At 43.8% G+C, this 16,176-nt stretch overlaps 1 protein-coding gene across 2 annotated transcripts in view; it reads left to right on the top strand.

Moving 5' to 3' along the window:
* TGFBR3 (transforming growth factor beta receptor 3) overlaps positions 1-16,176 on the top strand; it is a 195,323-nt gene that overhangs the window by 136,180 nt on the left and 42,967 nt on the right. For both annotated transcript variants that reach the window (XM_054592126.1, XM_054592127.1), the window contains exons 5-6: positions 9,452-9,635; positions 14,144-14,312. In XM_054592126.1, the coding sequence (XP_054448101.1) occupies positions 9,452-9,635; positions 14,144-14,312 (353 nt within the window). The remainder of the gene's footprint in view (positions 1-9,451; positions 9,636-14,143; positions 14,313-16,176) is intronic.

Raw genomic sequence — 16,176 nt, 5'->3', positions numbered from 1 at the left:
GTTGTTTCGTAATTATATAAACGTCTAACCACTATGCTGTACATCTAAAACTAACATACAATAATACTGAATGTCAACTGTAATCGACAATTAGAAATAAATTTAAATTTTTTAAAAATAAATTTTACTCATGTCTGCTAAGAGGACACTGTATGATAAATACTATTCTTAATATCAAAAAAAAAAAGAGATTTGTCTATGTGCAGGAGTCTGGAAAAAGGAATAGGAATAGTGGAAGCGGATGTAGGGCAGGACAGAAGAGGAGAGGAGCTAATTCTTATTGTGCAAGTGCTGAACTTTAACCAATGTCAAAGTCAGGTAAATGGGTGAAGTTAGGTGCGTGTGTTAGAATAGCTCCACGGAACTGTAACATGAATAGCAGGCACTTACCAACTGATAACTGAAGCTCCAAATGGACCAGAGCTGAGCTGTAGGGGTGTGTGCACGCGGTTCCTGGACCAGATCTTCCTCTGAGATCTCAGCAGGCTTTTCGATATCACTGGGGAGCCATGGCTCCTCTTATTTCAAGAGGCCTATTTCTTTCCTTTTAGATGTGCAAGAAGATGACTCCATCCATGACTTGGCTTTACTGTCTCCCTCTTGGCTTTTTTTCTTTTTTTAACCAGTGCAAAGGGAGAATACTCCTGCCTGTTTTTAAAGCAGTTCTGCATGCTTTATAAAGACTATTTGGAGTTTAAATAATATAGGTATCTATGGCCTAGCGCAGTGATCTTCAAGTATGCATTGGAATCTTAGGGGGAGGTGAGGTGTAGGGAGATTGTTATTGAAGTTTTCTGGATCCTGCATTCCTACTTCATCCTAAAATCTGCATTTTAACATACTTCTATTTGTCTTATATTGGTCTAAGGATCACGTTTTGGGAAGCACCGAGCTTGAAATATCTTTTTGACATTGATTTATATTCTAAGACAGACCAACAGGAGAGTGGATGGAAATTATCAGTTCATCCTTCCTTAGGGTTGATCATATTGGAGGAGGCTCTAGAGCAATGCTGTCCAATAGAAATAAAATGCGAACCATACAGGTAATTTTAAATCTTCTATTAGCGAATTTAAAAAGTAAACAAGTGGAATTAATTGTGATGGCATATGTTATTTAACTCAATATATCCAAAATAATATCATTTAACATGTAATCAATACAAAAATTGAGATTTTTAAAAAACTTTTTCCTTGGCTATAAGACAGTGCAAAGTCTGGTATGCGTTTTACATTTACAACACAGGTCAGTTTAACTGGCAACATTTCAAATGCTCTGTGATGGTATGTAGCCAGTGACTACTGTGTTGGATGGCCGTAGAGCAGCGACAGACAGACACTTGGCACTCAATTCCATCTTTCCACTGCTCCTGAATAGAACCTCAGAATCCTTCTCAGCACAGAATGCTAGGCAGGTGCTGCCAGTTAACTGGGCTTCAAGATTTGTTCATTCGTTAAACAGATCCTTATTGACTGTCTTTTCTGTACCCAACAGTGTTCTAGGTGCTTGGGTTATAAACAAAGCAGATTAAGATGCCAGCCTCTGAAGCAGCTTACATTCTAGTGGCAGGAGATGGGCAATAGCATAATAAACAGGAAAATTATATGGCAGTTTGGAAGGTGACTATGCTATATGATACTAGAGGAACTAGAGCACATAAAGCAGGTTTGGGGGGAGTCAAGATTGTTAGAGTAGAAGCTGCTGGGTGGTCAGACTGTAATTTTAAATAGGCCCCATTAAGAAGGTAACATGTGAGTGGACTTGAGGGAAGTGAGGTGAAACTTCAGATGACACGTAATTACCAACCATGATCTAGCGTGGCCTGTATTTTCATCAGGACTGTTTGCTGGGGTGCATTCTTTTAGGGTTTGGGTCAGGGAGGAGGGATGAGAGGGACGGGACGAGGTGAGGCCTTACAGGATGGCACTGTCCTCAGCAAAGCCCCCCCTCCTTCCTCACTGAAGATGAGAGCAACACGGGGGAAGCTCGGAGGGAGCCTGCCGCAAGGGCCAGGCCTCTGAGTCAGCTGACGTGCTGAGATAAGTGCTAAAACGAAGAACCTCAGTTCCAGGAAAATGGTGACTGTGCCCGTGAGCCAGGATTTGTTCACTTCACTCAGCCTTGAGAGCTCTATCGTGAGGCTTCGGTGGATCCACTTAGGACTTTAAGAGTTAAAGCTTAACTACAGGTGTGGAAACAAAAGGCCTGGTTGCCTCCCCCACCCCCTCCCTTTTTGCTTTTTTCTTGCTCTTTTGGACAAGGTTGTTGAATCTGATCCAGAAAAAATAATACACTTGGCTCTCAATGCCTTGCCGTAAGTTCTTGTAATAAAACTTCCAGCACTGGCAGAAGAGTAATGTTCTGCTCTTTAAAAAACTCTGGTAGCATAACTAGAATTTAAAATACGAATGTCCTGCGTGGTTTCAGTAGGAAGAGCATTCAGGGGAGGAGGTGGCTCAGTGCGGATCTCAGCAGCCTGGGATTTGTTGGACAGTGAAGTACCTCACGGTTGCCCCTTCCACAGATGCTTGCTAAGAATCAGGATTCCTGGAGCTTAGTGCTCTGTTCATTCCCACAGGAAAGCGTTTGTCATGTCAAGGAATGTCAGAGGACTGGGTTTTAATTAGCAAGCAGGAGAACTGTTCAGTGGATTCTGGGGGAAGACACGGAACTACTAAATGATTTAATAATTGGTTTTTAGGTGGAATTATTGGGTGAAAAATCAAATCATTAGCTTCAAAACCTGGATGAATGATCATTTCCTGGGCAGTGAGAGAAGGAAAGGTTACAGGAATGAAGAAATTATGGCATTTCCTATCTTGTAAGGAACAGCGTTGAGCTTTCATTCAACAGTGCCAAGCACTGTGCCAGGCCCAGGAGATTTAGGATGAATTAGGCGCTTTCTTGGCCCTTGAGGTGTTCTTTGTTAATTGACGGTGGTGGGTTTGCTGATAAATAGTGCAGTTCATGTGAGCTGTGTAAAAGGCTCAGTGAATAGCTCCATCCCAAGGAAAGACAGAGAGCCTGGGTGATTTCCCAGAGAAGGTTTTACCTGCGGAAGGACAAGGAACCATCACCAGATGTGCAAGGTGGGGAAGAGTGGTCCAGGCAAGGAGCAGAATGTAAAAAGACCTGGGAGCCTGAAAGTGCATAATGTGTCCTGCCACCGTGAGTGATCCCATATGGCAAGTCCTGCGTACGTTGGGGAGTGATGGGAAGAAGGACGCATAGAACCCCTCTCTGGTCGTGCACCAGTTAAGATGCTTAGATGCTTAGGTGCTACCCTGCATCATCATGAGTTGACTCTTTAGAGTACTACTCCTCCATGGTAACGGTGTGGAGGAGGGATGGAGGGAGACAGGGCTGGCAGCTTGGAGAGCAGGAGGTTACTCTAACAGTTCGGTCGAGATGTAAGGGCCAGACATGGGGTAGTAGCATGGCAAGGACCTACAAATAAGGTAGAGGATGGTGGATAGATAAACAGCCCTGGAAACTTCTTGCCACTTTATCCAAATATAAAATTCTTGCTCTTAACATTTTTTAAAAATAATTTCATACTCACTCATGTAGTTATTTTCTTTGCAATGGTAATTATAACCCTTCCTCATTTTAGAAAAATACTGTTTCCTCTTTTTGTTTTTTTTGCTAATTCTTTACATATGTGTTCTTCCACAAACTTTACCTAAGCCAAACTCTAATAAGGGTACCACACCATGAAGATTAGACAGGACTAGAGCTTTGACTGGAAAAGTAATGATATTAATATATTGAGTTGACAAAAAAGTCCATATGGTATATTCCATAAAATAAAAGACATACTTTTGATTTTCACCAATAATTCTCTTGATTAATATTTTGAATATGTTGGCTATCACCCACATGATATAATGTTGATTGTTCTCAGTTAATGTCTCAATTTGATCACTGTTACCTTGCATTGGTCTACCCAACTGTGGAGCATCGTCCAGCAAGAGATTTCCAGCATGAAACTTTGCAAACCACTTTTGACCCATTCGATCAGTCACAGCACCTTCTCCATACACTGCACGAATCTTTTTTGAGTTTCAGTTGAGTTTTTACCTTTCTTAAAATAACAAAGCATAATATGCCAAAAATGTTGCATAGTTTCTTCCATCTTCAATATGTAAATAACTACATAAAATTCACCAATTTTGATGAGTTTTTTGTAAATGCATGCTGATATGACAGCTGCCACAATATAGTCTTAACCAAATTATTTCAAATAAAATTAAAGACAACTAAGTGCTACTAGAGCCATAATATGGAAAACGCCAAATGAACTTTTGGGCCAGCCCACCATTATATCTTTATTTGAGTAGGGCTCTTGACAGGTTCTAGCATGATACTCTCACAGGCAAGATGAAGACAACAACACTCTGTAGTTGGTGAACAACTTGGGACCCCAGCAAGCGCTGTTCAGTGTGCTTGAGTCAGTGTGGGAGTGTACCTAAGTCACAGAACTGAGCCTCGTCTTTTCAGCTGCTCAGGAACTGAGATGGATATGTAGAAGGTACTCATGAAGTTGAGCAATATTGACAGCTAACAGAATAAGGATTTTTATGTGTATCTAAAAACTTGAAATATGGATCTAAAGGATAAACATAAGCCTTTTGTTTATATATTTTAAAAAAATCAGTAGCGTAAGGGAAGGATGTAAAGAGCCTCGATCTCATAAAATAAAGACCTAAGGCTTTAGCTGCCATCATCAGCACCACCACCTCCCTGAGGTGAGCTGCCACTCTTTCTCCCCTGGTTAATTCTAGAAGTCTGCTGCTGGTGTCCTGCTCCTTGTCTGTCTTCAGTGTAGACTGGACACGGCAGCCATAGTGATCTGGTTAAAAGATGTGTTCAGTGTTTTGGTGAACTCTCAGTGGTGGCCCATCTCACCCACACGAACTACCACAGTGCTGAACAGTGGTCTGCAAGGTCCAGTTGGACCTGCTGGTGTCCTCTTTGACCTCTGACCTTTGCTCCTGCCTTTCTCCCCTCACCCCTGTGTTGTAGCCCCACCAGCCTCCTTGCCCTTCCTTCCCCGCGCCAAACCTTTACCCCTGCTGCTGGCCTGACTGGGAGTGCTCTTCCTTTGACGTCTGCATGGCTCACTCTCATCTCCTTCACGCCTGTAACTGCTCACGAACTGTCTCAATTAGACTTTCCCCATCACCACATTTAAAGGTATAGTATCCCTCTCCTTTTCTCTCAATTTATTTTGCTCCACAGCACTGATTACATTATATTTTGTACTTACTTTGCTCCTCCAGCTTCCTTACTAGACTGTAAGCTCCACAAAGGTTGGGCATTTCTGTCTTTCACCTTCTCTGCTGTATCCCCAACACCTAAAACAGTGTTTGACACAGAGTATGTGGGCACTTAATAAACATTTGTTGGATGTATGTTTAAAGCATAAAATAATATATATGAGATAACAGCAGGGTTCAGCTGATAGAAAAACTAATATGTTCTTGGGCCTTATGTAATCATGGGCCTTATGCAGTGTCCCCATTTTATAGAAAGAGATTTATGTCAGGAATTGGTTAGCAAGTGCAGAATCTGTAGAGCAGATGTTCAGCTTGAGTTCCAAAGCCATCAGGCTGCAGTAGGACCAGGAAGAGCTGATGTCCTAGTTTGAAGGCTGCCGGGCAGGAGAATTCGCTCTGACCGTGGGGGGAGGGCCAGCCTTTTGTCCTATTCAGGCCTGTAGGTGATTGGATGAGGCCCACACACATTAGGAAGCCTATCTATTTTATATACTCTACCAATTTAAATGTTAATCTCATCCGAAAACACCTTCACAGGCATTCTCAGAATAGTGTTTGACCAAATATCTGGGCACTCTGTGGCCCAGGCAAGTTGACATGTAAGATTAACCATCACTATACAATTGTCAGACCACACCCAAAACCCCAAGGCTTGCCCCAGGCACCACGTTTCAGACTGTGCTGGCGGAAATCTGCCATCCGTGGTGGCTGGGGAGAAGCTGGGGGCTACCTATAGTGCCCTAAAGAAATGAAGTCGGGAGCAGGGTCCAGTGACATCTTCAAACATTTGAAGGCTTGACTCGTGGAGGAAAGAGGGAAGAATCCTTTGGTCTGGAAGACACAGCTCAGACAGTGGATGGAAGGCAAACCTTATGGTCAGAATGTAGGAACAGATATCTTCTGCCTTGGGAGCTAGCGGGGCCTCCTTTCTGGAGGGGCTCAAGCAGTGCCATTTGTGGCCAGGAGTCAGAGGTCCCTTGGTGCTGATTCTCTGACCTTGCGTGGGCCATTAGCATCTCTGAGATTGCTCCTCTCTGCCATGGAAATTGCCTCATAGGTCTTCTTGAGAATCAGGTGGGAATAACCATACCTTCTAGAACTCAGCCGGGGTTGGGGGAGGCCTTCGTCGGCCTCCAGCTTCATCAGAGCCAGGAGAACTAGCGGTCAGCAGGACTGCTGACTAACCCCTTGCCGCAGCAGAAAATTTCCACTGACCTACAGTCAGGGACATTGCACTGCCTCTGGCAGCTTTCCTTTCTTCTTATTGGAATGTGCTTGGGGAGTGGCAGTTCACTCCTTTTCCAAATTCCTCAGCCCTGAAGGTATGATCCTTGCTGCTGCTGGCCCAGGAAAAGGCAGACTTGAGCAGGGCTGACCGTGCGTGGGGAGATCGGCCAGTAGTTGCCCCTCCTGGGCTGTGCGTGCTATCACTTTCCAGTTACTTCAGGATACATTCCAGAGTTGCTCCCTATTTCATTTCTTCTCTTACTGACACTGTTCATATTCTTGCCTCTGGAATGTTCCAGGGTGACGTATCTTACCTTCCACCCTGAAGAAATATACTATATGTATAACGTATTTAAAACCCAAGAGTTTTACTTTATGGCTGCAATATAAATGAGAAGAAAAGGAACAGAACATCCAGAGATGTGTGCCTAAACATTCAGAACTGTGCTGGCAGTGGGACAAAGGCCTCTGGACTGTTGTGGTTTTTTTCGGTGACAGGCTTAATAAAAATGACTTTTTAACACAAGTGCTTTTCAGTGAAAAGAAGATTTTACTACAGTGCTTAAGTCAGAAAATCAGATAAACATTGTTTGAAGTTGTGTGTTGATGAGTAGCTAAGCCTCAAAGGATTTATGCATAGGTTGGCATGAATATTGTTTGGCAGGTAAATAGCTCAGGGCTTTTCTTTTGCAGGCAATGTCAAAACAAGGCTGAACCTAAGCAGTACCCACTGGTTTTGTTTATAACTGGCATTGGGACATTTAGCAAATGTCATTACCATACTCAGTAGCACTTTGGTGCTCAATACATAGTAGGTCTTCAATAAATGATAGCTACTGTTAGTGGTCATAGCTTACAGTCAGGTTGTTAATGATTAGTCCTGGGCTTTCCATGTCAGTATAAAACAGAAGAGTTCTTTTCTGTTCTTTTTTTAAAAAAATTTATAGATTTTATTTATTTACTTATCTTCAGAGAGAGGGGAAAGGAGGGAGAAAGAGAGGGAAAGAACACTGATGTGAGGGAGAAACATCAATCGGTTGCCTCTCACACACCCCCCAACTGGGGACCTGGCCCACAGCCCAGGCATGTGACCTAACTGGGAATCGAACTGTCAACCTTTAGGTTCATAGGTCGTTGCCCAATCCATTGAGCCATACCAGCCAAGGCCCTTTTTCTTTATTAAGTATTAAACAGCCTAACTTATAGCATAGAAAGGGCTGTCAATCTGGGGAGCCAATTTGGGGATCCAGCAGATGTTTGAGTGATAGTAACATTCAGTGAGTCTGAAGTACAGAGCAGGATTTCTCAGTCATAGTACTATGGACATTTTAGGTAATTCTATGTTGTGGAAGCTGCTCTATGTATTATTGTAAGATGCTTAGCACACCTCTGTGCGCTAACTGCCAGTAGCTGTGACCATCACAAATGGTTCTAGACATTGCCGGAAGTCCCTGGGGGACAAAGTCACCTCTGGGTATGAAGAACCACTGGTGTTGAAAAAGCTGCAAGGTGTCCACACTGGGCCTGAACTATAACAGTGTTTTTCAAGTTATAGATCACTCAGTACCCATTAAGGCAGGGCTTCTCAATCATGGATGAACATTGGAATCACCAGGGAGCTTTAAAATATTCTGACACCCGAGTCCCACCCCAAAGATTCCCATTGATCTGGGGTGTGGCCTGGGCCTCAGGATATTTAGAAGCTCTTAAGTGCTTCTAGCTTTCAGCCAAGAGGGAGACCACAACATTAGTAGGTCGTGGAATCAATTTGGTGAAGTACTTCTTTGCTAACATTTTAAAAAATATGTGTATATAATTGAATAGAAAGTATTAATGCCTAGCACAATACTTAAGTACTAATGTGTGTGTGTGTGTGTGTTAAGGTTGAAAACATTACTATAAGCAACAGAATCATAAGCAAAATCCTTGCCCTCAACCTGCTCTCAGTCTGGCTATTTATAACCTCTTGAGAACCTACCTGCTTTTTTTTCATCATAAATAGTTAATGCGAAATTTAATCCAAGACGTTTACAGTTTTATGACTTGGGAACTTATGAGTCTTTTTGCTTACATTTGGAGCTTTCACTCTGACGTTGATAAAATCAGTTATTTTCTAAGTGCTAGCCAGTAAAGATGACATGCGTATTTTCACTAAATTTGATTGTAATACAGCAACAAGATGATAATTTCACTCCTCTGTATGAGTTAAATATGTGTATCATCATTTGCCAGGTCAGTGATGGTCTAAATACATTCTGCAAGAGTGCGGGACTTGCATAAAACATCCCAAAAGTTTCATTAGGCTGAGTCCAACAGCCTCTTGACTTCATTATCTGTCGGAATTTGGAGGGTCTGACAAAATAGACTATAATATACATTCATCTCACTGCTAGGAAGTAGCGTGATGTGGTAGAAGACTGGCAGTCTCTGGCCATTTTTTTCATCTCAGTGCTCAGGAGAGTACAAAGCGAAGGGACTCTTGGTGTCCCTGTGGTGGCGGTGCTGCGATGTGGCCGACTCGGAAGGCAAGCTCAGCTGCTAGCAGGACCTCGGGATGTCTTGCCCTGATCCTGGAGCCCATGACAAGGCTCCTGCTTGACTTGAAACCCGTTACTTGAAAGATTGGCCTTCAATTTAGATATCCGGAAAATAGCAATGACAACCCACATGGTTACTCACAATGCACACTCTGCCGTCTGTCATCCCAAAGTTCTTTAAAAATTCAGAGGGACATCGTGTGTCATTGATAGCTTTGTCGTTAGCAGGGAGAAGTAGCCTTGAGATTATTTCTCGGATCAGCTGCTGAAAAGAGGTAATCTGCCTCTGTAACAAAGGGAAGAAGTTGGGTTGGCAGATACCCATTAGTTGTCTGGTAAGTGTCCTCTCGTCAGGATTCAGCTCCAGGTGACCGCACCACATTAAATATGCAATTCTCTTTCCGCTAGGTGTCTGAGGGTTCTTTGGTCCAATTCTCATCAAGAAACTTCTCGCTGTCAGCCGAAGTAGAAGAAAGGAGCTTCCCACATGGAAATGAACATCTGTTAAATTGGGCCCGAAAGGAGTTTGGAGCAGTCACTTCATTCACCGAACTCAAGATAGCACGGAACATTTACATTAAAGTGGGGGAAGGTAAATTTTATGTGGTTTCAATTAATGACTGATTTACGACAGCCAGTTGTTTTCTTTTCTGTGACCAGGTGGTCAGGGCAAGGAATCGTGTAATTACGGAGCGTTGGAGCTGGCAGGGCCCTGAGGGCCCGTTTCCCCCACCCCCTCCTTCCCGTTTTCCTTCTGAGGAAACAGGCCTGGTAATGGCCAAGTGAGAAATGGGGGTGTAGCCTGGTTGAGAGAGGAGGAGTGGGAGGCAGTGGTGTAGGATTTAGAAACCAGCCATGCACAGAAGTTAGAGAAAGTGAGTGGAGGGTGAGAAGCTGAGATTGTGGGAATGGAGGTGGTAACTGGTGGCCTGAAGGAGTAGGCAGAATGGGTCAGCAGTTAGGGCCTCCTCTTCCCTGTCATTTTGTCAACATTCGAAGCCAATCTCAGTTTATGATTTTGAGACATCAGTTAAATTTTGGACGATAACAGAGGAAAAGTGTTTAAATATATTTTTAATACCAAGGCAAGTTGCAAGGATAAATTATGGAAGAAAGAAACTAACTGTATGGCCTTGATAAGAGATTGCCCATTTTAATTTCCTTGCCTTGCAGAAGGATATAAATATCCAGTGGCTCGATTTTGAAAGTGTATTATTTTTTAACAACTATTTTTCATTATTATTTTTAGTTGAATATATTTGGAACCCCCATAAATTACTAGAAATAACAACTCTTGTGAAAGGATCCTTGTTAGAGTCAGGTGATTGTGTGAAAACTGCACTTCAGGTGCTCAGCGTCCATCTGCTTTCTGTTGAATTTACAGCAGTTGTCACCTCCTCTCCAGACAGCATGCAGCACAGGGTGGGTTACGGAGTGCTTGTTCCCAGCCCTTTTTGGATCTGGGGTGTTTGACAGATGCAAGGAAGGTGAGCGCTGGTGTTGGAGTGTGTGCTGCGTGCAGAGGCACCATCAGGTGTTTTCAAATACACCCACCGCTCTTAACCCCGCCCATTAATCCTAGGAGGAGAACATTATTTCCATTATTTACAGAGGGGTTAGTGGAGGGTGAAGCTAACTTGCTCAAATCACATTTACTAGCAAATGGCAAAAGCCAGAACTCAAACCCAAGTTTCCTGACTCTTGAGTCTAATGCTTGTTGCCTGATGCTGTATTTTAAGTCTTAGCCAAATAACACAACCTGAAAATGAAAGTGGGCCACCTGGATGGAAGGCCTTGTTCAGCAGATTAAAGAGAGGAGGAGTTTGAAATAAAAATTGGGTTTAAAAAGTCAAAGTTTGTTACTTAAACTGTCACGGTAGTCAGGTAGCTAATAATAGAAGTCAAGTCCATTTGGAACAAAATAAAAAATCTCTTTTAACAAAGGCTCTAAGCCCTGGCCGCTGGTCTGCATTTCTGAAACATTCTAGTGGCGTGAAAGAATGTTGATTACCCCTTCTTGGAATTTGTTAGAATAAGAAAATTTGTTATAGGAACATTTAGACTGTTGGGCTCTGTTCTCCTGACTGTACACATGTATATGTACACAGCCGTCACCTGCCCATAGAGTGAGGGATTAAGTGACTTCCCCAAGGCCACACCCTGGGTTGCTGAAGAACTTAAAGGACCTGGAGTCCAGTCCAGTAAAAACTGCTTTAGTCCTTGGTAACACCTTTGGAACCCTTGAAACTTGACTCCAGCCATCAGGTGGATCTAAGTTGTTGGCCTACGCCATGGAGGGAGACAGTTAGAGGAAGTGAGAGTCCTGGGTTAGGTCTGTCAGTGGCCCACAGGGCAGTGTTGTGTATCACCATGGACCAGGCTCCACTGAGTAGGCCTCATCAGCCGGCTTCCCAGAACCTGGCCGTTCCCTGCCCTACAACCCAGGGACCCCAGAAGTCCTGTTACTCAGTCCCCAGTAGCTTTCAAAGTGAGATCCCTGCTCCAGGGATGAGCCTCCTCATCCCTTGGGAACTTGTTAGAAATACCAGTGCTGGGGCCTACCCCAGACCCGCTGAATTGAGCACTCTGGGGGCGGGGTCGTCACATGTGCCTTAAGGAGCACTGTAGGTGATTCCGATGTTCACTAATGTTTGTGAGAACTGCTGCTCTCACCTGTATACCTGGAGTGGAAGAACTGGGGTGTTTGGGGTTCTTCCCCCAGCTGGTTTCATTAACTGTGAAGCTTCAAGCAACACTCTGATTTACCACTGGAGCCTCAGTTTCCTCAGCAGGAAAATAGGAGCTTACATCACCTCCCAGGCTCTCAAAATATATCATTCAAGGTCTCAAAGGCATTTGTCAGTCCTTTCCTGAAATACAAATAAGCATGTGACTGCCCCTCCCCCACCGCCCCCCCCCCCCCGACCTCAAACATGCCAGGTTTCTACCCGGGGATTCCCCTTTGTGGTTTCCTTTCTTCTTGGCAGTTGGTGTAAGTTTTGATGCCAGGCATGCAAGAGGTCATTTTGGGGTGGATGGGAACCACACACACACGCGCGCACACATGCATGCACGCACGCACGCACACACACGCATATACAACAAAAAGTGATCAGCTTATTCAGCTTAGAGGCAATGGCATCTGGAATTGGAGCCCTTAATAACAGCAACTTCCGAAACAATTAAACCTTTACTAGTGGCTTAGAAGGGTCACAACATGGGTGAATGTTTGGTTATGCCTCAAATCTCCTATCACTGTTTGTTAATTCAGGAAACGTATACCATGGACCTACTATACCAGGTACCCCTGTGAATTGAATATGCAAACTGGGTCTCAGGAGGATCCTAGTCCCTTGAGTTTGAGACTGGCCTGGCCCTGGCCCATCCACACACCCTCTGGTTCTTAATGAAAATTCATTGCCACCCCAGTATCACTTTCCATCCTGTGATCTGGGGGAGGCATCCGCAGGGCTGCAGCTGCAGGGTGTGCATTCCTCATCTGCTCATCTGGCAGAACCCTCAGCAGATGTGGAAGGGAGGCCGCTCCAGCAGCCCGAGTTGGCGGAGTCCTGGCCTCTTCTCTCTGAGGGGGCCGTGAGGGAGGAATGCAGCATGCAGAGCTAACACTCTCTTGGAACGAGCCTGCAAGCAGGGGCCTCATGATGTCCTCTGGTCCCCTCTCTTCTAGGGATGGCTCTGGGGGTGCCATGGTGCAGGGAGCCCCGTTGCCACAGTGCTTGCTGTGGAGTTCTGCACAAGGGTAGTTGCACAGGTTTGGCAGGGCTGGGAAGGGCATGGTAGACCCAACCTTGGGACCTCCTGGGCTGATTCCTCAGTCTTCAGTGAGACTTGCACGTGAATTTGAACCCTGGCATCCTGTCCATTAATGAAAAGGGCAGAAGCGTGTTTCACAAAAGTGCCAGGACTCTGATTAATTACCCCTTCTGAAAAAAGTTTGCTACACCTAGAACTTCCTTGACACTGGTCCCAGCTGTCACACTGCCAGCAGTTTCAAGTTCTGTTTAAACATTTAAACCACTGAATGGAAATCCCATCAACGACAGTGCTGTGTTAACGGCGTGTGCCGTTGGGGGAGTATCTCCAGACTCTTGGTACTTGCGTCACTTTCCCTGGTGGATGTGATGAGCAGCCCTCAGCACAATGAGACAATGTTTGTGAAAGCACCTTGTATGCGGTACAGTGCCATAGAACCATCAGTCATCTGTGCCTAGGTTGTGAGAAAGGGTTAGAAAAAGTCTGCCCTTGCTGCACTCCCCAAACTCCTCCCTTTAGTCTGGAGAGTATAAAGCACTGTGAGGAATAAATAAGAGGGAATGATTAATAGTACATGGTAGGTCAGAAGGTTCATTAAGTAGCTGGTTCCCCTATTAATTGAAATAGCAAATATCCAAAGAGGAGCATATCTGAGGGTAGGGTAGATAATTGGATTCAGTGTTGAGTGTGCTGACTGTGAAATATTTAGTGGATTTTTAGGTGGGAGGTACTTGGCAGACTGCCTGCAGCTCAGACAAGGTTTCATGATCTAGGTACACGTGGAAGCTATGGGAGTGGTTGAGATCATCCAAGAAAAACAGAGACAAAGGGACTGAGGAACGAAATGAGGCTCTTAGCCTTGGTTTCATATCAGGATCAACTATGGAGCTTTTCACAAAGAAAGCTTCCTAAGCTCAGCCTCGATCTTCTGAATCAGACTCTCTGGGATGGGGTCCAGACAGGTCAATTCTGATGTGCACCAAAGACTGAGGACCGCTGGTGCTGACAGGATGAGCAGAGAAGGAGCCAGCGGGAGAGACTGAAAGGCAGGTCAGAGGAAAGGGATGAGGACCAAGAAGTATCCAAGAGCATAGGAACGGAGAGGATTTAGACCAAAAGAGGCCAGTGGAGTTGAGCCTAGGAGGTCCGTGGTGACCCGGGGGCAGGCATTTCAGGGCAGGTCTTGAAGAGATCTCAGGCCCTTCCCTGGCACTCTTGGTTCCTGTGCGCTGACCTTGCTCAGCATCACCATCCTTCTTTCCTTTGAGTGTGGTTACCAGGCAGACCAGTGGTTTGACAGATTGTTCTGTGCCTCTTTACTTTTAGATCAAGTATTTCCTCCCAAGTGCAACATAGGGAAGAATTTTCTCTCGCTCAATTACCTTGCTGAGTATCTTCAGCCCAAAGCAGCAGACGGGTGTGTGATATCCAGGCAGCCCCAGGATAAGGAAGTGCATATCATCGAGTTAATCACCCCCAACTCTAACCCCTACAGGTGAGTGAGTGACTGTGTGTTCTGAACTGTGGGGAGTTGAAAATAAATCTCTCTCCTGGCTTGAGGCGGGGAGAGGTGCAGCCCTCCCTGCACAGGAGGGAGGGAGCAACAATGCTTTGGGTGAGATTCACAGAAGCTTTGAAGAGGGGAGTAAAGGCACTAGTGGTAAATTTTATTCTCTGTGTCTGTCTCCAGATCCTCTATATTCATTTGGGTTCCTGAAGTCTATTCTGAACTTCTTGGTACTAATCAATAGGACACAGTCATTCTTGCAGCATCGTTATCTCCTATGAGGTTATCCCTGATAAGAAAATTACAGTATGTGTTTTAGCAACATAATTATTATTTGAATGATGTTCTGTTTTCATAAAGTTCTGTTCATAGTGTCGTCAGAGCACTTTTGCAGTCAAAACTGCTTACTTGAAAGCTGTGTGTGCCATGATGGGGGTGGCCCTTCATAGTGACACACCAAATAGCCATTAGATGTAACTTTCCTCCCTTGCGTTCTCCTCTCCCACCCTGACTTCCTGAGCCAGGGCTGGAAATTTAACCCTCCTGGGAAGAACACAAATTGGTGGTTACAAAATAGCCATAAAGATGTACGATACCGCATAGAGAGTATAGTTGGTAATATTGTAATAACTGTGTATAGTTTTAGATGGGTTCTTGAAATATTGGGGGAACACCCTATAAAGGACATGATTGTCCAATCACTACTCCGTGTATATCTGAAACTGATACAGAATAATATCGATGTAACCTGCAATTGAAAAATTTAAAAAAAAATTAAAAAAGAATGAATAGGGAATTTAACCAAAGAAATAAAAAGGGGAAAAGTCAGCTCTTCTTGCATGTTAGCCTGCATTTCATGTAGACTAATCACTTAAAATATAAATTTATATGGTAGAGGGATGTCCAAGTTAAAGTTGTAATCAAATTTTGATTTGAAAAATGAATAAACTACGGATCAGTTTTGGTAAGATTCCATTCTGTCCCACATGCAGAGTTTTGTGAAAAATTAAAAGGGAAGGAGAATAGAAGCAATCTGGCAAATGTGCTGATATATTAAGCCTAAGGCTTCATTTGAATATATCATTCATTTTATACTTTACAAGTGTGTAAAACCAAGATGGAAGAAAGGCTTCCCTTTAAATTCAGAATGACAGAGATGTTATTGTTCAGTAAAAATTCTCTTTTATACTGAATTCTTAGAAGTTTGGGTTGTGTTTATCAATTTTCCAGTAATCACTTGGTTGACCGTCTGTTTTCTGTATTTTAATAACTATATATCCAGAAGTTTGGGACAGTCAGTACAGATACGATGCTGTAGCAAACGTTAATGGCTTAACCAAACCTTATGTAAGTCAAGAAATCCTCCAGCCTTCTGCCTTTTATTCTGAAGTTTCCTTTTTTTTTTTTTACTGCCATGCCTCCCTCCTCCCTGCCACCCTCCACTCACCACACTGCTGCCCACTTCTGATTTTGAAGGATTTTGAACATAGAGCATATTAGGAAGTAAGACACTGAAGCATTGAAGGTGTTGAAGGTTGAAAAAACAACAATTCTGCTTCAAAAGTAAACTCTTCTGGTTTGTTCAAGGCCATTTCAAACAGTGGCTGTGTTAAGTAACCACCTTTTTTTTTTTTTCTCCCAAAGAGGAGAAAAATTTTAGTGGCTAATTATCAACAGGCATATTTTGCTATTGTTATGTAAGACCATTTTGTTATGTGTGCACTAACAATCTGTTTTGCACATGTCATTTCCCTGGGACCGAATCCAGCTTTTTAATCAACTGGCCAGACACTGGAAACATGAAGACTTGGAAGAGGGGAGATAGTTGCAACTTTCTGGCATTTGGGTCCTA

The sequence above is a fragment of the Pteronotus mesoamericanus genome, unplaced genomic scaffold, assembly GCF_021234165.1.
Source record: "Pteronotus mesoamericanus isolate MK-2021 breed Mesoamerican mustached bat unplaced genomic scaffold, CSHL_Meso_final scaffold_31, whole genome shotgun sequence".
Classification (NCBI taxonomy): Eukaryota; Metazoa; Chordata; class Mammalia; order Chiroptera; family Mormoopidae; genus Pteronotus; species Pteronotus mesoamericanus.
The sequence above is the reverse complement of the archived record's forward strand: the minus strand, read 5'-3'. Positions and strand labels throughout refer to the sequence as shown.